This window comes from Macaca thibetana, chromosome 10 (genome assembly GCF_024542745.1).
Source record: "Macaca thibetana thibetana isolate TM-01 chromosome 10, ASM2454274v1, whole genome shotgun sequence".
NCBI classification, from domain to species: domain Eukaryota; kingdom Metazoa; phylum Chordata; class Mammalia; order Primates; family Cercopithecidae; genus Macaca; species Macaca thibetana.
In genome coordinates, this window is record NC_065587.1 from 33,403,242 (window position 1) to 33,425,951 (window position 22,710).

The following is a 22,710-nucleotide window of genomic DNA, read 5'->3' on the forward strand; positions in this document are numbered from 1 at the left end:
AGTGAGCCGAGATTGCGCCACTGCACTCCAGCCTGGGCAACAGAGCGAGACTCCGTCTCAAAAAAAAAAAAAAACGACATCCATGCAGACAGCCTGTGGTGTGTGAACCACATGGAGAATGCTGCAAAGCCAACTGTGACAGCAGGTCCTGTGGAACATGGTTTGAGAAATACCGTCTGCAGGCCAGATCAGGGAGAAGGCTGGAATACAAAGCCTACATCTGCTTGAAATAGTCTTTGGGATTCTAGGAAGCATGGAACTATTCGGTGATTGATTGATTGATTGATTGATTTTTTTTTTTTTTTTTTTTTTTTTTTTTTTTGAGACAGGATCTCACTCTTGCCCAGGCTGGCATGGGCAACAGTGCAGTGGCATGATCATGGCTCACTGCAGCCTCCAACTCCTGGGCTCAAGCAATCCTCCTGCCTCAGCCTCCCAAAGTGCTGGGATTACAGGCATGAGCCGCTGCGCCTAGCCTGTTCACTGATTTGATTTTTTTTTTTTTTTTGAGATGGAGTCTCGCTCTGTCTCCCAGGCTGGAGTGCAGTGGCGCGATCTCGGCTCACTGCAAGCTTTGCCTCCCGGGTTCACGCCATTCTCCTGCCTCAGCCTCCTGAGTAGCTGGGACTACAGGTGCCTGCCACCACACCCAGCTAATTTTTTGTGTTTTTAGTGGAGACAGAGTTTCACCGCGTTGGCCAGGATGGTCTCAATCTTCTGACCTCGTGATCTGCCCACCTCCGCCTCCCAAAGTGCTGGGATTACAGGCGTGAGCCACCACGCTCAGCCATCTGTGAAATGGGGAGGCTTTGTTTGAGACTCTTGGATGGGGTGATTTAAGGACTGGTGTAGGAATCTCTGCACATCTTTGGGCTTCCTGGGGAGGACAATTTGATCATAATGCACCGTGATAAGTAGCTATTGTAAGTTTTCTTACGGTCCTGGCCCCTCTGTATGTATGTCAGGGATCTTGGCGCTCTGGGGCCTCCTGGAGGGTGAGAACTGCATTCATCCGTGTTCTTTTGGCCAGTGTTCCTATGAGTGAACAAAGAATATAGGATGTATTTGAGATGAACCAAACCCTGAAAACCCGGTTTGTCTAAACTAAGCAGAGTGGTTCTAAACACTGAACAACTGGGGCAGAAAGTGAAAAGTGTTCTCCTGGAGCTGTTCTAATAACAGCTGGAAGGACGGGGAAAGTCCTGCAGCAGGCACAGGTGCAGGCGCTTTGAGCGAGAAAGCTCCGTGAGGATGCTGCTGGCTGTGAAAGCCCCCACTTCTCAGTGGCTTCTGTCTTCCTTCCCTGCAGGGGCCCCGACTCCCACCTGTCCCTGCCGCCACCCGGGAGACATTACCTGAGGAGCGCCTTTTCCCTGAGCCTTTGCTCCCCAAAGAGAAGCCCAAAGCTGATGCCCCCTCAGATCCGAAAGCTGTGCACTCTCCCATCCGATCGCAGCCAGTAGCCTTGCCAGAAGCCAGGACTCCGGCCTCACCAGGGAGCCCGCAGCCCCGGCCGCCGGTGGCAGCCTCCACGCCCCCACCCAGCCCACTCCCCATCTGCTCCCAGCCCCAGCCTTCCACCGAGGCCGCTGTCCCCTCCCCTACCCAGTCCCCCATACGCTTCCAGCCTGTCCCAGCCAAAACATCCACCCCACTGGCCCCTCTCCCTGTCCAAAGCCAAAGTGACACCAAGGACAGGCTGGGCAGCCCCCTTGCTGTGGACGAGGCCCTCAGAAGGAGTGACCTGGTGGAGGAGTTCTGGATGAAGAGCGCGGAGATCCGCCGCAGCCTTGGGCTCACCCCTGTGGACCGCAGCAAGGGGCCTGAGCCCAGCTTCCCCACGCCTGCCTTCAGGCCAGTGTCCCTCAAATCCTATTCCGTTGAAAAGTCCTCCCAGGATGAGGGACTCCACCTTCTGAAGCCTCTGTCTGTCCCCAAAAGGCTGGGCCTGCCAAAGCCAGAGGGCGAGCCTTTGTCCCTGCCAACCCCCCGGTCCCCCTCGGACAGAGAGCTGCGGAGCGCCCAGGAGGAGCGCAGGGAGCTGTCCAGCAGCTCTGGCCTGGGCCTGCACGGGAGCTCCTCCAACATGAAGACACTGGGCAGCCAGAGCTTCAACACCTCGGACTCCGCCATGCTCACGCCACCCTCCAGCCCGCCCCCGCCCCCGCCGCCGGGTGAGGAGCCCGCCACCTTGCGGAGGAAGCTCAGGGAGGCCGAGCCCAGCGCCTCGGTGGTCCCGCCGCCCTTGCCCGTCACATGGATGCGGCCCCCCCGGGAGCCTGCTCAGCCCCCCAGAGAGGAGGTGCGGAAGTCTTTTGTGGAGAGCGTGGAGGAGATCCCCTTCGCTGACGACGTGGAAGACACCTACGACGACAAGACTGAGGACTCAAGCCTGCAGGAGAAGTTCTTCACGCCCCCGTCCTGCTGGCCGCGCTCGGGGAAGCCTCCCCACCCGCCCCTGGGCAAGGAGAACGGGAGGCTGCCTGCTCGGGAGGGGGCGCTGCAGCCACAGAAGAGGGGGCTGCCCTTGGTCTCCGCGGAAGCCAAGGAGTTGGCCGAGGAGCGCATGCGAGCCCGAGAGAAGTCCGTGAAGAGCCAGGCGCTGCGGGACGCCATGGCCAGGCAACTGAGCAGGATGCAGCAGATGGAGCTGGCCACGGGCGCCCCCAGGCCCCGCAAGGCATCCTCAGCACCCTCCCAGGGCAAGGAGCGCCGGCCCGACTCCCCCACACGTCCCACTCTCAGGGGCTCCGAGGAGCCCACCCTGAAGCATGAAGCCATCAGCGAGGAGGTCCTCTCCGCGCCCTCGGACTCGGGGGGCCCAGATGGCTCTTTCACTTCATCCGAGGGCTCCAGTGGGAAGAGCAAGAAGAGGTCATCACTCTTCTCCCCCCGCAGAAACAAGAAGGAGAAGAAGTCCAAAGGCGAGGGCCGGGCCCCAGAGAAGCCCAGCCCCAACCTCCTGGAGGAAGCTGCCACCAAACCCAAGTCCCTGTGGAAGTCGGTCTTCTCTGGGTACAAGAAGGACAAGAAGAAGAAGGCCGACGACAAGTCCTGCCCCAGCACCCCCTCCAGCGGGGCCACGGTGGACTCTGGCAAGCACAGGGTGCTTCCCGTCGTAAGGGCAGGTGCGTCAGCGGCCGGGCCCACTTGCAGGCAGAGCGGGAGGGGCTCGGGTCACTGGGGCTCTCAGGATCCATGCTCCCACTGCCCCCCCAGGGGTTCTCAGGAGCCGTGCTGACCTAGAGAAGGGACTGAACCATGGGTTCACAGGGCATAGCCCGCTGCGTAACAGAGTTCTCAAAGCCAGCTTGAAACTGTATCAGGAAGACTATGGAGGTTTGTGCCCTTCCTAAAGTCAGATGACCCCAGAGGGGCCCACTCCTGCACAGGGCAGAGGGCAGTGCTGCCAGGAGGGGCTGGGCAGGCCCGGGTGCCACCTGCTTGGGGTCAGCTGTACCCTGCCCAGGCAAATGTATCCCCCAGGATGGGGGAAGGATCCCTTAAACTAAAATGAATGCAGCCCCCTATCCAGCCTCCGCTGCATGTGGGAACGTAGAATCAGGAGAGCGCTGCGCCTGCTGTCTGGCACCATCCTCACGTGACCTCCCTCTCTCCACAGAGCTGCAGCTCCGGCGCCAGCTAAGCTTCTCCGAGGACTCAGACCTCTCCAGTGATGATGTCCTTGAGAAGTCCTCGCAGAAGTCACGGCGAGAGGTGGGTAGTCAGGCAGGGGGGCTTCACGGGGCCTGGGCCCCTCTGCTCACTGCTGGGCTTTGGTGGGGTAGAGAGGAAGAGCAGAGCTGAAGCCAGGGATAGACAGCTAGTGGCGCACAGCCTGCTGACCGTTGACCCCTACACACTGAGGTGGTCACACTGGACTTTCTACATAGGAGCTGGGGCTGTTGGCATTCACAGCAAGGGTTCCTGTTTTCTTGTGAAGAAGTAAAGACTGGAGCCATTCCTGCGTCACACTCCTCTTCGCTGGAGGAGGCAGCCTGGCATTGTCTATTTCTTCCTTGTCTATTCTTCCCCAGGGCCTAGAGAACACTGCCCAGTCCAGGGCTGCTGGCAGGAGCTGGGACCTCAGGCACTGAGCATTGTGCCTGGTCCTGCCCACTTGGTGGGTTTGATAGTTAGGGAGGGTTTGTCGTCTTAAAGGACTGGTCCAAGAACTGACCTGCAGGGCTGCTAGGTCTGACTCCGTCCCTCGCTTTCCAGAGCCCAGGACTTTGGGTGGATCCAGTGAAGGTGGAGGGGAGAGGAATCAGAGCACACTCTAACAGGCACCTGTCAGCATACAGGGTGGGCGGAGCCCTGGGGCCTGTGCTCCTCCTCCTGGCTGGGGGCAGCCTGGCTGTCTCCTGCTTCCTGCTTCCCTTTTGCGTGAAAAGCTTCCCCAGAATGTAGCATGCCTTCGTTGCAAGGCTTCTGGGGCTTGGACTTGAGTCTGCCCTCTCCTGCTGCCCAGTAACCCAGTCAGGCTACGTGGTGCGCCTGAGCCCGTCACATGCCCATTCAGTGAAGGTGGCTCCTGCAGCCTGAACCAGTTCCTCTTTAAATAACTCAGCAAACTGGACGCTTTATTTCTCATCCCCTCCTTCGTCTCCCTTGGCCTTGCCAGCTCTTTGGCCGCTCTCCTAGAAGATTCTAGAGAGCCAGACCTCTCCTCCTGCTCCACCTTCTGCAGAGCCAGGCTTCTTTGTGCCCCAGCCAGGCCAGCTACTGAGTTAGGGTTGGGATCTGTGCCTTCTCAGGGACTGGGAGAGTGTGTCTTCTTCAAGGCTACCTGTCGAGCTTTCCCAGGTGGTCGCACTGGGGCTGAGCTGTAATTCCCCTGGGTTTCTGTGTGGGTCCCTAAACACATCCCAACACTGGTGACGGTTGCTGCCTTCGGGGGCAGCAAAGAATGGAGAATGTGGTCCCAGGCTCACTGCCGCAGTGGTGACAGTGTGGACATTCAACCTATTGGGTCATGTTGGCCACCCACCTCCACATCCTTCACGTTGTTGTGGTGGGCAGTGTGCCCACTGCTTCTCCATCTGTGAAGCTGCCTGGGCTGGCTGTGCCAAGGCTAGTACTTGGTGAGCCTCCCCAGGGCCCAGCAGGTGTGAGGAGCAAGGGAGGAACAGGAACAGGACCCCAGGAACAAGCCATGGACACCAATCATGGAACCCTAGAGCCAGAGGGTGGCCTCTAAGGCCTCATGCTCCAGGGGTACCCACAGAGGCAAAGTCATTTGCTAGAGGTCACATAGGGAATACTAAAGTCAAAGTCAAGCCTAGGGGACAGACAGGCTAGTGGATGGCCGACCTAGAGGACGGCCAACCTAGGGGATGGCTGAGGACCAAGGAGACGGTCAAGCTAGGGGATGGATGACCTAGAGGACAGTCAAGTTAGGGGATGGATGACCTAGGGGACCGTTGAGCTAGGGGATGGATGACCGAGGGGACAGTCAAGCTAGGGGATGGATGACCTAGGGGACTGTTGAGCTAGGGGATGGATGACCTAGGGGACAGTTGAGCTAGGGCATGGATGACCTAGAGGATAGCCAACCTAGGGGATGGATGAGAACCAAGGAGACGGTCAAGCTAGGGGATGGATGACCTAGGGGACAGTCAAGCTAGGGGATGGATGACCTAGGGGACTGTCGAGCTAGGGGATGGATGACCTAGAGGGCGGCCAACCTGGGGGATGGCTGAGGACCGAGGAGATGGTCGAGCTAGGGGATGGATGACCTAGAGGACGGCCAACCTGGGGGATGGCTGAGGACCAAGGAGGTGGTCGAGCTAGGGGATGGATGACCTAGAGGACAGTCGAGCTAGGGGATGGATGACCTAGAGGACAGCCAACCTAGGGGACTGCTGAGGACCGAGGAGACAGTCGAGCTAGGGCTTGGATGACCTAGGGGACAGTCAAGTTAGGGGATGGATGACCTAGGGGCTGTCGAGTTAGGGGATGGATGACCTAGGGGACAGTCGAGCTAGGGGTTGGATGACCTAGGGGACAGTTGAGCTAGGGGATGGATGACCTAGAGGATGGCCAACCTAGGGTACGGCTGAGGACCGAGGAGATGTTCTTGCTAGGGGATGGATGACCTAGGGGGCAGTCAAGCTAGGGGATGCATGACCTAGGGGACCGTCAAGCTAGAGGATGGATGACCTAGGGGACCATCGAGCTAGGGGATGGATGACCTAGGGGACCATCGAGCTAGAGGATGGATGGCCTAGGGGACCATTGAGCTAGAGGATGGATGACCTAGGGGACCATTGAGCTAGGGGATGGATGACCTAGGGGACCATCGAGCTAGGGGATGGATGACCTAGGGGACCATTGAGCTAGAGGATGGATGACCTAGGGGACCATTGAGCTAGGGGATGGATGACTTAGGGGACAGTCGAGCTAGAGGATGGATGACCTAGGGGACCATTGAGCTAGGGGATGGATGACTTAGGGGACAGTCAGGCTAGGGAATGAATGACCTAGGGGACAGTTGAGCTAGGGGATGGATGACCTAGGGGATGGCCAACCTAGGAGACAGATGACATGGGAGAAGGCCAAGCCACAGGCAGCTGACCTGACTCCCACATGGTGTGGAGTCAGCCTGAGTGAGAGCTGGGTGCTGTGCCTTTTCAAGACATGGATGCTAAAGTGGAAAGCAAACTGAACAAAAACAGCCATAAAGGACATTTTGGAAACAATTAAATTTAATAGAGGACTGGATGGTAGTATAAATGTGTAATATCATCAGATTGTTAAGTTCCTTGCAAGTGATAAAGGCACTGTTAATGTACTTTTATATAGGAAAGTTATATAGGAAAACGTCTGAGTTCTTAGGAAGTACATCTAAAATGTTTAGGGACGAACGATCATGATATCTACCAATGATTCATTACAAAAGGTCATATAAAAGATGACAGATGAAGCATGTGGCAAAATGGTAACCTCTGGCAGATACAGCTGAGAGGCTTGTGGGTGTTCATTGTCTTCCTCTTTCAACTTTCTTGTGGGTTTAAATTTTTCAAAATGAGTGTGGGGAGCAGGGGCTCTAAAGCGAGGATGGGGTTTGACCTGCCTCAGAAGGAGGAAGCCGCTTCTGCCAGGCCGGGATCCCAGGGCCACTCCAACGGCACAGGCGCCTCCTCCTGCCTCACAGCGTCTGTGAAACAAGAGCCTGGGTTTTGTTTTGTTAGAAATTTTTAAACCGGTCAAAATAACTTATATTTTTATTTAAAATGTTTATTATAGAAAATTTAGGATAATTCAGACTTTTAAAAAATCACCTGTAGCCCAACCTACAAGAGAGAACTTGTGTTTACCTCTTTTCTTTGCTTCCATTTGACTTTAAATACAAGCAACGCAGCTGCCTCTTGAGCCCGGCAGCCCACCAGAGTGTGGCCTGGGCACCCTGCCACGCCGCATCCAGTTTCACAGCAGAACTCCAGCGCCTGTGGCTGGCCACCACAGGCACACAAGGACGGGTGGTGACTTCGCCCCTCCCAACCCGGAAAATGGGTGGATTGTGGGAAGGCAGCCACTGCCTCCCATTACCGTTGACATCAGCCACAGGCAAAGCTGTTAGTGCTGTTCCTTAGGGTGCGGTGTGTAGTTCCTGTGGGCTTTTTGCAAGCCGCTTTGGGAAGTCATCTGTCTCTCTTTTTTTCTGAACCAGCTTGTTCTCATAACAACATTCTTTTGCTCTGATTTGTGAGAGAGGTGGGTCCACCTGAGGCAGGCGGGACACAGGTGCTCAAAATCGAAGGAGGCAAATTTATTCTTGGGACGCACAGCTCCGCACAAGGCCGCCCCATAGATGGGATGGACGGAGCAGCAGGGAGCATGGCCAGGGCTGCAGCAGGCCTGGAGCTCTCAGGACTTCCCTGTCTTGTGAGCCACCACACACCCTGGTTTCCTTAGTGCCTTTCAGCCGTTTAATATGGCTGGTGAGACCAGAAGAGCAGATGGGACTCACCTTGGCCCTCAGAGCGGCTCTGCGCAAGGTGTAATAGAACGAGAAGAGGCTCCTGCTGCTGCCTGACGTGCTTTGGGTGAAGAGCAGCTACTGATGCTAGTTCACTTCCCTTTACTGGGCACAGTCAAGAAATGGCAGCTGGGTGGCACACAGGAACACTGCCAGCGGAGAGCCTATCGGGGAGATGGTCGGCTTCCTTCCCAGTTTTGCTACGTCTGTCTGTCTCTGAGAGCAGGACCCCCTTTCCTCCCTCCCCTCCATTCCGCCTCCCCGGAGCATTCAGCAGGGAAAAGTGGACTGAATTTCCACAAGCACATGGTCACTCGAGGAGAAAAGCATCTAGAATCACATATTTTAACGGCTTTGACTTTACACAAGGGACATTGGGATGAGGCGAGTTTTTGGGGAGGTGAGGAAGAAGCTGTTTCTTCCCAATAAAAGAGTGAACCCCGGCTGTTTTCAAAACCGGGTCCACTCAGATGCCGCCACTAGGACCTTCACACCCAGATTCCTACTTAGGCAGTCCTGTGTGACTTTGTGAAAAATAATCACGTGTTTTAAGTCTTGTGTGTTTGTTTTAAACTTCTAACTTATTTTGCTCCATTTCTGTGTTCTTAATTTTTAATTTGTTAATCATTATTATTATTACTATTCTGTTTTGTTTTCTGATGCCATCCCCTTAAAAGTCGATTTATGTACCACACGCCTTGGCATTCAGGAGATCACATGCATCAAAGGTAGTGTCTCATTCCCGTCAGCTGGTCACTGTTGCATGCATGTCTGTGATTAACCACCTGTCGCCGGCCCCGGCCCTCCAGCCACATCCTCACTAACTCTGTTTGTGCGTGCATGGGGCAGTGGCACACACTGGCAGCAGTACTTCCGTTAGGCGCGTCATGAGCGGGAAGGAGGATGAGACACCTGCTCCTCACCGGCTGGAGTGCATGTGGTCATTTTGCTCCAGGTTCCTCGGGTCGGGACCGAGCTGCTCCTATGTGGCTGGGCACCCCAGAGAGGGGCAGTTCAGCAGCCCTCAGCTCTGATCAGCAAGGTGCAGTGCTGAAACGCCACTCATGACCCTTCGGGACTGCCTGTTCGCGGGACCCTCTGTCGTTTGAGCTCTTCGAGTGAAGATTATGAGTATAGACCCCAAGTCACATTTGTCATCTTTGAAGTCTATAAAAGTTTTCTTGTTGGCCAGGTGTGGTGGCTCACACCTGTAATGCCAGCAATTTGGGAGAATCACTTAAGCCCAGGAGTTTAAGACCAGCTTGGGCAATATAACAAGATCCTGTCTCTACAAAAAAAAATTTTAAACCCATCTGGGCGAGGTGGCACACGCCTACAGTCCTGACTACTTGGGAGGCTGAGGCAGGAGGATCACTGGAGTCCAAGAGTTTGAAGCTGCAGTGAGCTATGATTGCGTCAGTGCACCCCAGCCTGGGTGACAATGAGACCCTCTCTCAAAAAAATCTTTTATATAGTCTCCTTGTTTCATTTTCTTAGAGGCAATAAAGAGAGTCTTATGAATAAAGGCAAATCCCTAACCTTTGCCCCTCTGGTTGCCCACGGTTTGTTCAAAGCATTTGATGCTCCCTTGAGCCCTTGGCACCCACGTAGGCAGGGGGCTGTGGCCATCCAGTCCATGGACTTGCACTGGATTGGCCCATTACCTCCTCTGTTCTTGATGGCACTGGGTGCAACAGCCCTGGCCAGGCCACAACCTCTCTTCTTCCCAGTGGCCAACGGCTGCCTCTGCAGACCCCAGAGTCGGTCCAGGTGCACCTCCACAATTCTTTCTTCAGACTGTACTTGACTTAAAAGAGAAGCATCCCTGTTCTCTCTACTTGAGTGTCATGTCTTGGAAGACTCTCATGGATACTGCTCTTCTGAAGGAAGTGGCCCTTGATACCAAACAAGAAAATAAAAGGATCCTGATTTCTCTCTTTCCTTCCCTTGTAAGCCTCCTAGAAGCAGGAGGCTTGGTGAAACAGCCTACCAATGTTTTTACTCCCACAAAGTTTTAAAGACCAGACATCTTTATTGGGGAAGCAGGTGATCTCAGTGATAAAGCAATGTGTGTCCCTTTATTGTTTTAACTGCCTAACAGTCAGTCCCCACTCAGCCTCCTGTCCCTGTACAGAGGTGGGCAAGTGTCTCACTCTGTGGATCTTAGGTGTGCCCGTGGCACTGAGGGCTGCTGCAGGCTGGGGACTCTGCAGACCTCATGCCCTCTGCCTGTCAGCACCCCCGTCCTGCTAGCACTCTACAGAGGACAGCTTGTCCTGTCTGCCTGGGCACCAACTCCAACATGGGGGACAGACCTCTCCAGGCCCCCGCTGGCCTGCCGCCCACCCCTGTCCTAGGCCTCCGTGCACCTGACTGAGGAAATTTCTCTTGTTCTCTCCAGCCAAGAACCTACACAGAGGAGGAACTGAATGCCAAGCTGACCCGGCGCGTGCAAAAGGCAGCTCGGAGACAGGCCAAGCAGGAGGAGCTTAAGCGGCTGCATCGAGCCCAGGTAAAACCATGGAGGATGGGACCAGGGCATATGCGCAGGAGGGTTGGGCAGCATCTTCCTCTCCACCCAGCTGCTCCCTGCCGCACAAGCCAGTGCAGAGCAGAGCAGAGGCAGACAGGCCTCCCTGCCATCCGGATCACCTTTGGCTGGTGCAGCCACAGAGGCCCTGCCTTGGTGGAGCTGTCAGTCAAAAGGGAAGAGCGGGCCGGGTGCGGTGGCTCAACGCCTGTAATCCCAGCACTTTGGGGGGCTGGGGCAGGCAGATCACTTGAGGTCAGGAGTTCGAGACCAGCCTGGCCAACATGGCAAAACCCCGTCTCTACTAAAAAAACAAAAATTGGCTGGGCGCGGTGGCTCACGCCTATAATCCCAGCACGTTGGGAGGCCAAGGCGGGTGGATCATGAGGTCAGGAGATCGAGACCATCCTGGCAAACACGGTGAAACCCCATCTCTACTAAAAATACAAAAAATTAGCCAGGCGTGGTGACGAGCCCCTGTAGTCCCAGCTACTCGGGAGGCTGAGGCAGGAGAAAGGCGTGAACCTGGGAGGCAGAGCTTGCAGTGAGCCAAGATCGTGCCATTGCACTCCAGCCTGGGCGACAGAGCGAGACTCCATCTCAAAAAAAAAAAAAAGGAAGAGCCCTGCATTGAGTTTCCCAAATCCTTCGTTGTGGAACAATCATTGTAAATCACCTTGTTCAATTGTGAGGAGTGTCACCAGGATCCCTTTGTGGCCCCTCAGCCTCTGATAGGCCTGGAATTTTTGTGGGAAGAGGTCAGAGCTCTCCTCCCGTTCTCCAGCTTGTGTTCAAGCTGCACAGACCCTGAATCTAGACCATTGTAGATTTCTCTTTTTTTTTTTTGTTTTGAGGCGGAGTCTCACTCCATGGCCAGGCTAGAGTGCAGTGGTGCTGAGCTCACTGCAACCTCCGCCTCCCTGGTTCAAGCAATTCTCCTGCCTCAGCCTCCCGAGTAGCTGAGACTACAGGCGCCCGCCACCACGTCCAGCTAATTTTTGTATTTTTAGTAGAGACGGGTTTCACCATGTTGGCCAGGATGGTCTCAATCTCTTGACCTCGTGATCCACCCGCCTCAGCCTTCCAAAGTGTTGGGATTACAGGCATGAGCCACCGCACCCAGCCTTCTCTTTTAAATTTTCTCGTAAAGATGGGATTTCCACTGCACTCTTCAGGAACCCCCTCCAGCACTCTAGCATTCTTGCCATGAGAACAGTCTGAGGTTCTGGTACTCAGGCCCCTCCTGCTACAGTTTACATCCACTTCATGTCTCTGCAACACTCCTGGGAGGGTGGTCACGACTACTTGAGCCATGTCCATACGCTTTGGTGCTGACTAGCAAGGCCCGGAGCCTAGCGTCTGCACAAGCTGGGTGGTTCTGGTGCAGGTGGTCTCCACACCACACCCTGAGCGCACCGCCCACAGATTACAGCCCTTTCCAGAGCGGCAACTCATTTGTTTCCCCTCATGCGGGTGTGGAGTTGTGTGTCCTCCTGAAGCCAGGCTGGAGAGCCGGGTGCTCAGGCTGTGCTGTCTGCCGTAGATCATCCAGCGGCAGCTGCAGCAGGTGGAGGAGAGGCAGCGGCGGCTGGAGGAAAGGGGCGTGGCTGTGGAGAAGGCGCTCCGGGGCGAAGCAGGTACTGCCGGGCTCCCTCCTAAGCTCTGCTCCTGTAGGAAACCCTCCCTCCCGCCGTGGTAGGCTAGTTCTACTTCACCTCACCTGGAATTCAGCTGCTTTTCCAGCAGGATTTTCTGGGGCCCTTCATCACTGAGATCTGGGGCTTCCTGTTAAGCAAAAGAAAATACCTGTCTGAGACAGCCCCAGGCCCATCCTGCTCCGCAGCCCCTCTGGGCTGCCGTTTCCCGTTTCCCGCAGAGCGAAACTCAGTCCCCAGCATGTTGATGGCGAGCGCTGGCTCTTCCCACTCCTTCCCACCCCTCCATTTACTCTAGGAGGGAATAACTGAGAGTGAGAGAGATTGAACCGCAAGGAACCATCACAGAACTGCACTGAGCAGGTCCCCAGCCTGCACCCCACAGGCTCCCTCCTATCGTTAGTTCCCTGGGACCCTCCTGCCCACAGAGCCCTAGGCACCGCTGGTGGGGGAGCATGTGGCCACCCTCGGCACACGCAGATTTCCAGAGGGCACCCGGGCCCTGTGTCTGCTGAAGGCCGGCCACTCAGGGTAGGGCTGGAGAGGCTCAGGACATGTGACTAGCCAACGTGGAGCAGACTCCGGGGAGTGACGGGCAGGGCCCTGTGCTTGTGACTGCCAGGGAAGCACTGGAGAGTGTGTTGCGCTCATTCCTGCCCTTCCACTCAGGGAACCCGCGGGGCTGCACTCAGCATAGTTGCGCACAGAGAATGCAAGGGAGTATCTGAGGCGTCTCTGGCCCAACGGCCCAGGAAGTCCTGTTGGTTCGGGACCTTGAAGCTGTAGGGCCAGCCCGGGGAGTGCAGTGGCCACTCTGCCTTCTCAAGCATCCACAAATCTTCGTCTAGTCTCTGGATGGGGAAACTGCCATCTCTTTATAGCCTGCAGGTTCAGCGTTCAAATCGTGAGCTGGGGATGAAGAAAAGGAGTGTCCTCTGACTTCCTCACTCTAGTGTGGCAGAGGGGAGCAGGGTGCCTCTGCTGACAGGCAGGCTGTCTGTGAAACGGAAGAACTGGGAGGAGGCGGCCAGGAGCAGGGCCAGCTGCTGCCATCTGATCTTGCTCAAAGACTGACCCATGGGTTCCTGGGAAGTGCCTGGTGTCAAGATGAATTCCTATGACCTGTAGGACTGAAGTTTGTGCGGTGGGGAGTGAGGGAGTCAAGAATGGAAGTAGGTCTCCTTTGCCGGGCCCTTTAAGGCCTGGAAATTGCAGCTTATCAGTCTCCTCAGTGATGACCTTCAGGCAAAGAGAGGGGATGGGGAGAAAGGTGAGGATGCAGATGTTTTTGGTTTGGGCTCACCTGATGCTGTTAATGCATGAAGCCTGGGCTACCAAAGGAAATGCAAAAGCTTGAAGCACTTAGCGTCCGATAGGCCAAGACGACTGGGCTGTGTTACTGTGAGACAAGCACAGCAAGGCGATTTGGGTTCACCTGAGAGGGTCCGAGGTTTCCCGGCGAACCTGCGGTACCCCTCCCCCCTGCCCTCCTCAGTTAAGCCTGAGCCCAGATGGAGTTGGCCCCAGCCCACCTGTGCCCGACTGCGTCCGGGCCTGCGGGGCCCTGCCCTCGTGCTGTTTCTCTTCTTGCAGAAGATATCAGGAGAGAGCCTAGGCCCGTCTTCATTCCTTCTTGCCCTTCTCCGCAAATTACTTCTGCCAGGATGGATAGATCTCAACACACAGGCAGAATAACTCAGCAGTGTGTGCACCCACAGTTCGTGGTTTAAGCCCTTCAGGAAGAAGACAGCACTCTGCCCTCCTTACTCACAAGGTGGAGGTGGTGGTGCCATCGAGGTTGGTGGTTTCCGTAAAGCACTTGAGTGCCCGTGGCCTCCGAGAAGTCTGAGTGTAAAACCATGCTTCAGTGCCTCTGTCACAGGCCCTGTTATTCAAGCTTCTGCCAAAGGGCCGGAAAATAACATGCTGTTGAAGATTGGCGTAGGATTTTGCCAGAATTCTTTCTTCTAGTTGTTAGATACATCTCCTCAAACATATACAACCTGAATGCCATCTAAGTCAGTGGTTTTCAAGCTTGTTTTTTTAGCAGCAGAACCCTTTTTACAAGATTATAAGTTCAAGTTTAAAGTCAAAAAGAAGCACTCTAAAATGCTGATAATTAACATAGATTTGAAAATACAGGTTATAGCAGAGAGCTGTGGACATGACTGAGTCCCAGCATCCAGCCAGTACACGCAAGAACTGTAGTTGCTTTAAGTGAAAACAGGGCTTTTTTGTTTGTTGGGTTTTGGGATTTTTTTTTTTTTTTTTTTTTTTTTGAGGCGGAGTCTCGCTCTGTCGCCCAGGCTGGAGTGCAGTGGCGCGATCTCGGCTCACTGCAAGCTCCGCCTCCCGGGTTCCCGCCATTCTCCTGCCTCAGCCTCCCGAGTAGCTGGGACTGCAGGCGCCGCCACCACGCCCGGCTAATTTTTTTGTATTTTTAGTGGAGACGGGGTTTCATTGTGTTAGCCAGGATGGTCTCGATCTCCTGACCTCGTGATCCGCCCGTCTCGGCCTCCCAAAGTGCTGGGATTACAGGCTTGAGCCACCGCGCCCGGCCAGTTTTTGGATTTTTTAACAGCTTACTTAGAAATCTCAGGATATTCGCAGTTTAAATGATGTAGATACTAGACGTTTAAAATGAGGCAAGAGCTTTTTTTTTCACAGTTGGATCGTAGCAGATCTAACAGCAGTTCCTATTCCTCATGACAAACAAGAGGCTCCCAAACAGTAAACAAAAACCCAGCTACGCTGGAATACCACAGCAAAACGTGTTACCCACCTAAATGAAGGGACTCGCTGACAGGCGTGCATGCTGTCACTGAGCTGTAGCTCTCCTGGACAGACCCTGAACGATGGCAGGTGAGCACGATGCTGCAGGCCAGAATTTAAATAATGAATTAAATGTCCTCTTCACTAACACATTCCCGAGGAGTTCAGTCATTGACACACAGAGAGAGGCGGAAACTTGATCCTGAGGGTACCACAAACTCAAGCTCACCTGGCAGCACAGATTATTGGGTTGATGGTCTCCAGTGGGTGAAAAGTTGGCATATAAAACATTTGGGCCGGGCACAGTGGCTCACGCCTGTAATCCCAGCACTTTGGGAGGCCGAGGCGGGCGGATCACCAGAGGCCGGGAGTTTGAGACCAGCCTGACCAGCATGGAGAAACCCCGTCTCTACTAAAACTACAAAAAAATTAACTGGGCGTGGTAGGATTACATGCCTGTAATCCCAGCTACTCGGGAGGCTGAGGCAGGGGAATTGCTTGAACACGGGAGGCAGAGGTTGCGGTGAGCTGAGATCGCGCCATTGTACTCCAACCTGGGCAACAAGAGCGAAACTCTGTCTCAAAAACAAAAATATTTGAAGGTGGTGTGTCTTATTTTAATAAGGTCTCTTAAAAGAGCTACAAGTGTTTGTACATCAGGTATTTGGGAGACCCCTTGGAATGCCTTTGGAAGAATCTTTAGGGTTCCACAGAAGCTTGAAAACCACTGTCCTAGTCCAAACTCCTTCCTTTATCTTCAGCAAATATCTCTATCCAAAGATGTTTCTGTTCTGTTTTTCAAGATGGGCCTTAGTAGGTCTGTTGGGATATTTCCTTGTGATGCATTTGAGAAAGTCTCAGGAATTTTCGGGAATTATGGTTCCTACCATAAGAATATAAGAATTTACAAATATATCATGTTCCTTCTCTTACGTGAATTGAATACATCCCTTCCAAGGCTGGTCTCACGTCACAGTTCCCTGTGGCCCTGCTCCTCCTTGGCCGATGCCGTCTGGGAAGCCCAAGTGTGCGTGCTACTGCTGCTCTCTCTCCTGCTTCTGCGTCCCATTCCTCTCCTTAGTCTCTTGGCACCTGGCTGAGCCCTGAAAAAGGCAGTGGCAGCTGGGCATGATAATAATCTGGAGTCTTCTCATCATGGCAGTCCACCCTTCCCTGGGGACTGTAGTAAACTGGCTGGAACCTGCTACCATCTCACTCGGTGGTCTCCAGCTTCCATCGCCGTCTGAGGGCGTCAGACTTTGTTAGCCAAGCTGCCTTTCCAGAGAAGGGCTCTGGCGTGGACCTGCCATCCCGTTCTCCGTTTGTCTAAGGTACGACAACGTATGGCCAGGCCGCAAGGCTTAGCTTCAGCGCCTTTGATCCTAGGGCCAGGCCACGACTTAGGTAATTTCCAGTCCTGGGGCACCTGGGAAAGCTTTTTGTTACAAAACCATCGGTTCAGCCTTGAGCATGCGTTGAAAAGCTGGGGCAGGACCGCATTCTACTACTGTCTGCTGTGTCACTCTCAAGGGGAGGCCCTCAGGTGGGACTGGAGACTGTGAGGATCTGCATTCAGAATGTGGGGTTTGGAGAAAAGGCAACACCATGGCGGCCGAGTGCTGTGCTCTGTGTGTGTTTATGATTCTGGGGAGATGAGGACCGCCCGCTCAAGCCCACCCTCTTGGCAGCGCCCAGTCTGCATCTCAGGCATGGAAATTACATAACGCTCTTGACCAGACAGCTGCGGAACTACCAGGCTAGGAGTGCCCTGGGCCGGCAGACCTCCAGGAGCCTTGGGGCAAGTGCCTGGGGGAAGAACTCTGCATCAATCTCTGCTCGTTTCCTGTTTTTAAGAAGGCCAACTGAATTTGGAGGCCTAAGCCTCGAAACAGGATCCCCTTCCTCTCAAACCCATTCAGCAAAAGTGGGTGTGCAAGGCGTTTGATAGAGTCAGCAGTGGGGTCGTGGGAATTCCTGGGAGAGCACCGACTGTGTGAAACCTAAGGATTGCAGAGCTTCTGTAGGACGTTTGCCTCCTGCCTGCAGCTTCCTGAGGCTGGGGCTTCCAGTATCACAACTGACAAGCAGGCAGCCCCGCACTATTAACCCTTAGTTAGAGAAGGTTGAGTCCCAGGGGTGGGAGTTCCCAGCAAAGCCAAAGCCTCTGTCCTGGATGTTCCCTGGCGTGCGTGGGATGTGTTGATAGTGACTGTTGACTCCCCGCGGTGGGTTTGACTCACTGCCCTCCTCCCACAGCCACGCAGTATGCAGATACGGCATGTGTGGACATGCGGTGTGTGATGCGCTTAGGCACGCATGCTTTCCAGCCGTTCCTCTGCTGCCTCGCTGTGTCTGCGTTTCCTACGCTCCGTATCATTGATTGCTTCGGGTGTGGGGGGACAGGAGGGTTACCTGATGGAATAACTCTCTCTTCACCGATTCCTTGTTGTAGACTATTGGGGAGAGTCTTATTACAGTGACCTCATCGACTTGCATCTGGGTGGTATGTATGGCAGCATCCGCGCTGACACTAACCCCGCTGACACCCTTTCTCCACCCGCGCTTCCCAGCCCCTGCTCACAAAAACAAGGAGAAATCAACCCAGTAACCAAATGGCAAAAGCACAGACCCTTTTCCAGCTCAAAACAGCAGCGTGCTGATCTCCCCGCTGCCCACATGTGCTCTAGAGGAAGATCTGAGCTTGCTTTTGCTGCCTGGGGTCGTTTTCATTTTTTATGATAAAACTTTGCCCACCCCACTCCGAGGCCAGCCTTGCGCCTGCATCCTGGTCCCCTGAATACACACACTCCAACACAGCTTTTGCCCTGAATCTCATCCCTCACTGCTTGTAGGAGTCATATCTGCTAGGGAGCTCACTGCCTGCCACCCTTACGCAGAGAAGAAAACACGCCAAGATCTCAGCCTGACCGTTTCCACTGGGGTGTGCTCTCATTTCTCCCCGAAGAGCCGAGTGCCAGGGAAAGGCTTCTCTCTGTGATTTCTGCCCAGATTCACCAGACTCAAAGCCAGGTTGACAGGTGCCCATAACAACATCCCTCCCTCCTTGCTCTGTCCTGGGGCTCACTTTGTACTTCTTTTCAGTGAAGACAGGAAAAGCTCAAGGCCACGGTTCTCACAGTGTGGTCCCTGGACCAGCAGCAGCATCACCTAGGGGCTTGTTAGAAAGGGACAGTCCTGCCCCAGACCTGCAGAATCAGAAACTCTGGGGTGAGGCCTGGTTATGTGCTGTCACAGACCTTCCAGTGGGTTCTGATGCCCTCTAGAGCAGGAGAACCACTAGCTTAGAGGTTGCAGTATGTTTGGCATCTTGCCATTTGTACTAGTTCAGAGGAATGACTGATCCCTGTGTCTCATTTCTAAGCTTTGGGCAGCTTTTCCCTGGGCAGCTGCCATTGTGTCGAGGGGAATGCTGGGGGCTCTGGCTCCTCCCCCCTGTCCCTGTCCCTGTGTGCTTGATGTGGCAGTCTGCCCACTTCGTCTCCCCGTGGAGGCTCCATGCCTAGAGGTGGCCTTCAAACAGAAGAATGGCAAAGATCATTGTCTCATGTTTTACCCTGACCCCATTCTTTTAAGAGGGTCACTTCTTGGCCCATTCATTTAAAAACCAATGTCATAATTCTGTGATTCCACCTATCAGACAGTGCCACATCCAAGGCGGGGCTCTCGCCTCCCTGGGAAGAGAGACTGTTGCTGTCTGTGCTTCCTGTGTTCTCCGATCCCGCGCTCCCACGCACGCACACCCTTGGAGACTCCATCGGTGTCCCAGGGCTTCCGGTGTGTTCCCGGACCTCCACACTCAACAGCCACTGGTGCTGCAGAAGGGCCGGTGCTTACATTCCAGTTAACAGACCCTTTTCCCGTCTAATGCCTCTTGCCTCCTCCTAACATCACCTCGGGAGTGTTCATGTCCATGCTAAGCAAATTTCCATGTGTGAAAAAATTCACACCTGTTATCCCAGCAATTTGAGAAGCCAAGGCAGGTGTATCATTTGAGCCCAGGAATTTGAAACTAGCCTGGGCAAGATGGTGAAACCCCGTCTCCATAAAGAAATTTTCAAAATTATCTGGGCATGGTGGCGCGTGCCTGTAGTTCCAGCTACTAGGGAGGCTAAGGTGGGAGGATGACATGAGCCCAAGAGTTTGAGGCTGCAGTGACCTGTGATTGCACCACTGCACTCCAGTCTGGGCAACAGAGCAAAACGCTGTCTCTTAAAAAAAAAAAAAAAGAAAAAAAGATTTGTTTACATTCAGAATCTCCTGGAAGGGACTGTCAGAACACATTTCTTTAGGATTGTATCCACCCTTCCCTCGCAGTTCAAGACGCCATTAACACACCCATCAACACACCCATCGCATCTCCTGCTTTGTTTTTTGTTTTTTGTTGGTGGTGTTTGTTTTTTGAGATAGAGTCTCGCTCTGTCACCCAGGCTGGCGTGCAGTGGCACGATCTGGCCTCACTGCAACCTCCGCCTCCCGGGTTCAAGCGATTCTCCTGCCTCAGCCTCCCAAGTAGCTGGGATTACAGGCGCCCACCACCCGACCCGGCTAATTTTTGTATTTTTAGTGGAGATGGGGTTTCACCATGTTGGCCAGGCTGGTCTCGAACTCCTGACTTCAGGTGATCCGCCCGCCTCAGCCTCCCAAAGTGCTGGGATTACAGGCGTGAGCCACCGCACCTGGCCCGCATCTCCTGCTTTCTTTACCCGCCTTGCTTGAGAAGAGGTAGTGAGCTGCTTTCTTCTCTGGGTCCCCAGACTCCAGCTACTAGCTTTTTGGATTTAGAATTCCAACAAGTTCCAGGAGGAATTGAAGTAAATAGAAAAAGGAAACTCAGGGTGCCTTGTGAAGTACAGCGCCCCACCACTGACACTCATAACCCTTTGGAGGTGAGCGCGCCAGCCCATCACTTCCCCTTTCCCAGACCGTTATGCTGTGTAAATTCAAGCCGCCTTGGGTTCTGCTCACCACATGGGGGCTGCTGCTAGAACGGGACATTCCCCTCTGCAGGGAGTCTCTTGTGGACTTCAGGCCCTGTTCTCGCCACGCCCGTGAGGATGACGGCAATGCCAGAATTAGGTTTCTTTTCTGTTTCTGCTGTTTCATTCTTGGAGCACTTGGTCATATTTGTTAATTGAAAGGAAAATCACCCTTTTGAGATCTGGAGCCTCATATGTGAAACCTGGTTGCCCCTCTGTGCCTGCATCCCCAAAAGGCCACCCCGAAGCCCCATTTCTGTGCCATAGCACCCGTCTCATTTCTCCTGTGGGCAGAGCAAAGCTCCAGGCAGCCCTCAGAGCGTGAGGAATGCCACCTCCTGCCCAGAGGGGCCGACGCCTACCCCTGCCCTGTGCTCTGCGTGTCATACTCCAGGCTCTTTCAGTGGCTCTCAGTGAACTACCTAAAGGCTCTGAAAGTCTCTTTTCTCAGCCACAGAGTATAAAGAATGAAAATTTCCCTTCTTCATATAGCTGGACCTTGTGATTTCCAAAGAAATCATTAAAAAGACTCAAAACAACCTGTGGGCCAGAGAGGAAGGGTCCCCAGGTGGCCACTCCCCTTCTGCCTTCTTCCCTGGGACCCTGAACAGGCCCAGCCCAGCCTGCTCTATTGCGCTAGAACAGACAGATGACCGGAAATCTAGAAGAAAACCACATTTCTTCTAAAACCGATTGAAAATACACACACATCATTTCTAGTTTTTGGGGACCTCATCTCTTGATTTATGTGTCTCAAAGGAAAATTTAAAGAACACGAAAGGTTTAGAAATGTAACATGAAGGACTGGAGGGTGGCCTCTTGCTATTGTGAGATGGGGGTGCAGGGGTGCCTGCCCCTTGCCCTTCTGAGCAACCATCTTCCTGTTCTCTCTGCTTCTCTGAGTTTCATGTTGATAGATTCTTGGTTTGCCTGACCAGTCCACCGTCAGCCTGGCTCTGCTTTGCTTAGGAACTTTGGAACCTGCGCGGTTTCCCAACGTACATATGTGTGTGTATGTGTGTGTGTGTCTGTGATTGTAATTCTTACATGCATTTGTTTGGTATTTGCTTTCACTTTTCCTCCCAACCTGGAGCTTTATTTCTGCACTAAGTCTGTGTAGCGCCAGGCGTCTCCCAGCCCCGCTATGTGTATGCTAGACTGGGACTGCCGAACCGGCATCACCCTGTCATGACAGCTGCTCGCACGTCTGCAGTATTGCACACCAGCCAGCTGGGACCCCTGTCAGGGCCATGGTGTTTGTCGTCACTCAAGGTTTTAGACTGGACCTCAGCCTTGCAGTGCCAAGGCTGCCCCCAGCCAGGAGCATGGCACTGGTGGTGCCCACCAAATAGGCTTCCTGAGTTGGGGACTCAGAATAGCCGAGTGCCTTCTTAGTCAGCAAAACATTTGGTCAGTCTTCCCTCACACTTCCCAGGCTGCATAACCTGAGCAAGGCAGAGCGGAAAATCTGTGGCGGCCCCATTCCATAAACCTGAGCCGCCAAGGAATTCCAGCCCTGAGCACTTTGCTTTCTAAAAGTTTTTGAGACAGGGTCTGGCTCTGTCACCCAGGCTGGAACCTACCCAGTGGCGCCATCTCAGCTCACTGCAACCCCCACCTCCCGGGTTCAAGCAATTCTGCATCAGCCTCCTGAGTAGCTGGGACTACAGGCGTGCGCCACCACACCCGGCTAATCTTGTGTTTTTAGTAGAGACGGGGTTTCACCATGCTGGCCAGCCTGGTCTTGAACTCCAGACCTCAAGTGATCCACCGGTCTCGGCATCCCAAATGCTGGGATTACAGGTGTGAGCCACTGCACCTGGCTGCTTTCTGAAAATTTAATCCAGTCAGTTGGGCATAGCCGTGACAGGTAATTCCCCTGGTGTTTCCTAGAAAAAGGTGACAAAAGCTCTTTGGTGTCTGTGACAGCAGTTAGATAAAAAGGCATTGCTCCAACGCTGTATTTATCATAATATTTGTTATTATTTATAGTGGTACTATATTTAGCAGTCAGTACAGTGGCATTACCGCCAAAATAAGTGTGAGAAATGGGAGTCCACCCTGGTAAGTAAGGGCTGCACACGGCTGCCCAGAGAGGAAGGAAAGTGGGGCCTCAAAATATGCCTGAGAAATAAGTGAGCCGCTTTCCTGTTCCCGACGCCTTGGAGTGTGATCCTCAGAGACCAAAAGGAACTGAAAACCAAAAATGATCTTTGTCTATGCAGGATGTTCCAAAAGTGTGGCTGAAAGGGGAAGACGCTAACCTTGGGGCTCTACGGAGTTTGTGTGCATGAAACACACAACAGCGTATCAGAAGGGAGGGTGTGGGGCCAGCCTCTAACGCTTGAAAGGCTGGTGTTCTAAAGCGCTTGCAAGCTGATTATTTGGAATTCTGTATTTTCATGTGGAAATACAGTTGTAAATGGTGGCTCAGTTCATAAAAAGCCCATTTTCCTCATTACACCTCTGTGAATGGTATTAGTCTGGTGACACGCCACAACCTAACCCGTGTTCCCTGGGGAAATGCAACATTCCAGGCTGGGACCTCTGGGCTCTAGAAGTCTCCCTAGTGGGCCCTCGTTTGGTCTGCTGAACACTGCTTTAGGGACCTCCCCAGCTCTGTGGTGATGGTGCCTTTGTCCAACCAGGGGGAGCTGGGAGCCTGTCTAGTGGGCAGAGATGGATACTGAGATGAGGCCGGTCCCTAGGGCCAGTTGTTCCGCAACCTTGGAGAACTGGCCACCAACTGGCCTGCCTGCTGTGGCTGTGCACACC

At 53.9% G+C, this 22,710-nt stretch overlaps 1 protein-coding gene across 11 annotated transcripts in view; it reads left to right on the forward strand.

Annotated features, from left to right (window-relative positions):
* MICAL3 (microtubule associated monooxygenase, calponin and LIM domain containing 3) overlaps positions 1-22,710 on the forward strand; it is a 232,758-nt gene that overhangs the window by 198,929 nt on the left and 11,119 nt on the right. For 6 of the 11 annotated variants that reach the window (XM_050746011.1, XM_050746015.1, XM_050746016.1 and 3 more), the window contains 5 exons: positions 1,310-3,128; positions 3,623-3,717; positions 8,659-8,709; positions 10,383-10,493; positions 12,055-12,148. In XM_050746011.1, the coding sequence (XP_050601968.1) occupies positions 1,310-3,128; positions 3,623-3,717; positions 8,659-8,709; positions 10,383-10,493; positions 12,055-12,148 (2,170 nt within the window). Of the gene's footprint in view, positions 1-1,309; positions 3,129-3,622; positions 3,718-8,658; positions 8,710-10,382; positions 10,494-12,054; positions 12,149-17,390; positions 17,442-22,710 lie in introns of all 11 variants that reach the window. The other 5 variants (XM_050746022.1, XM_050746013.1, XM_050746018.1 and 2 more) reach the window with 2 other exon arrangements.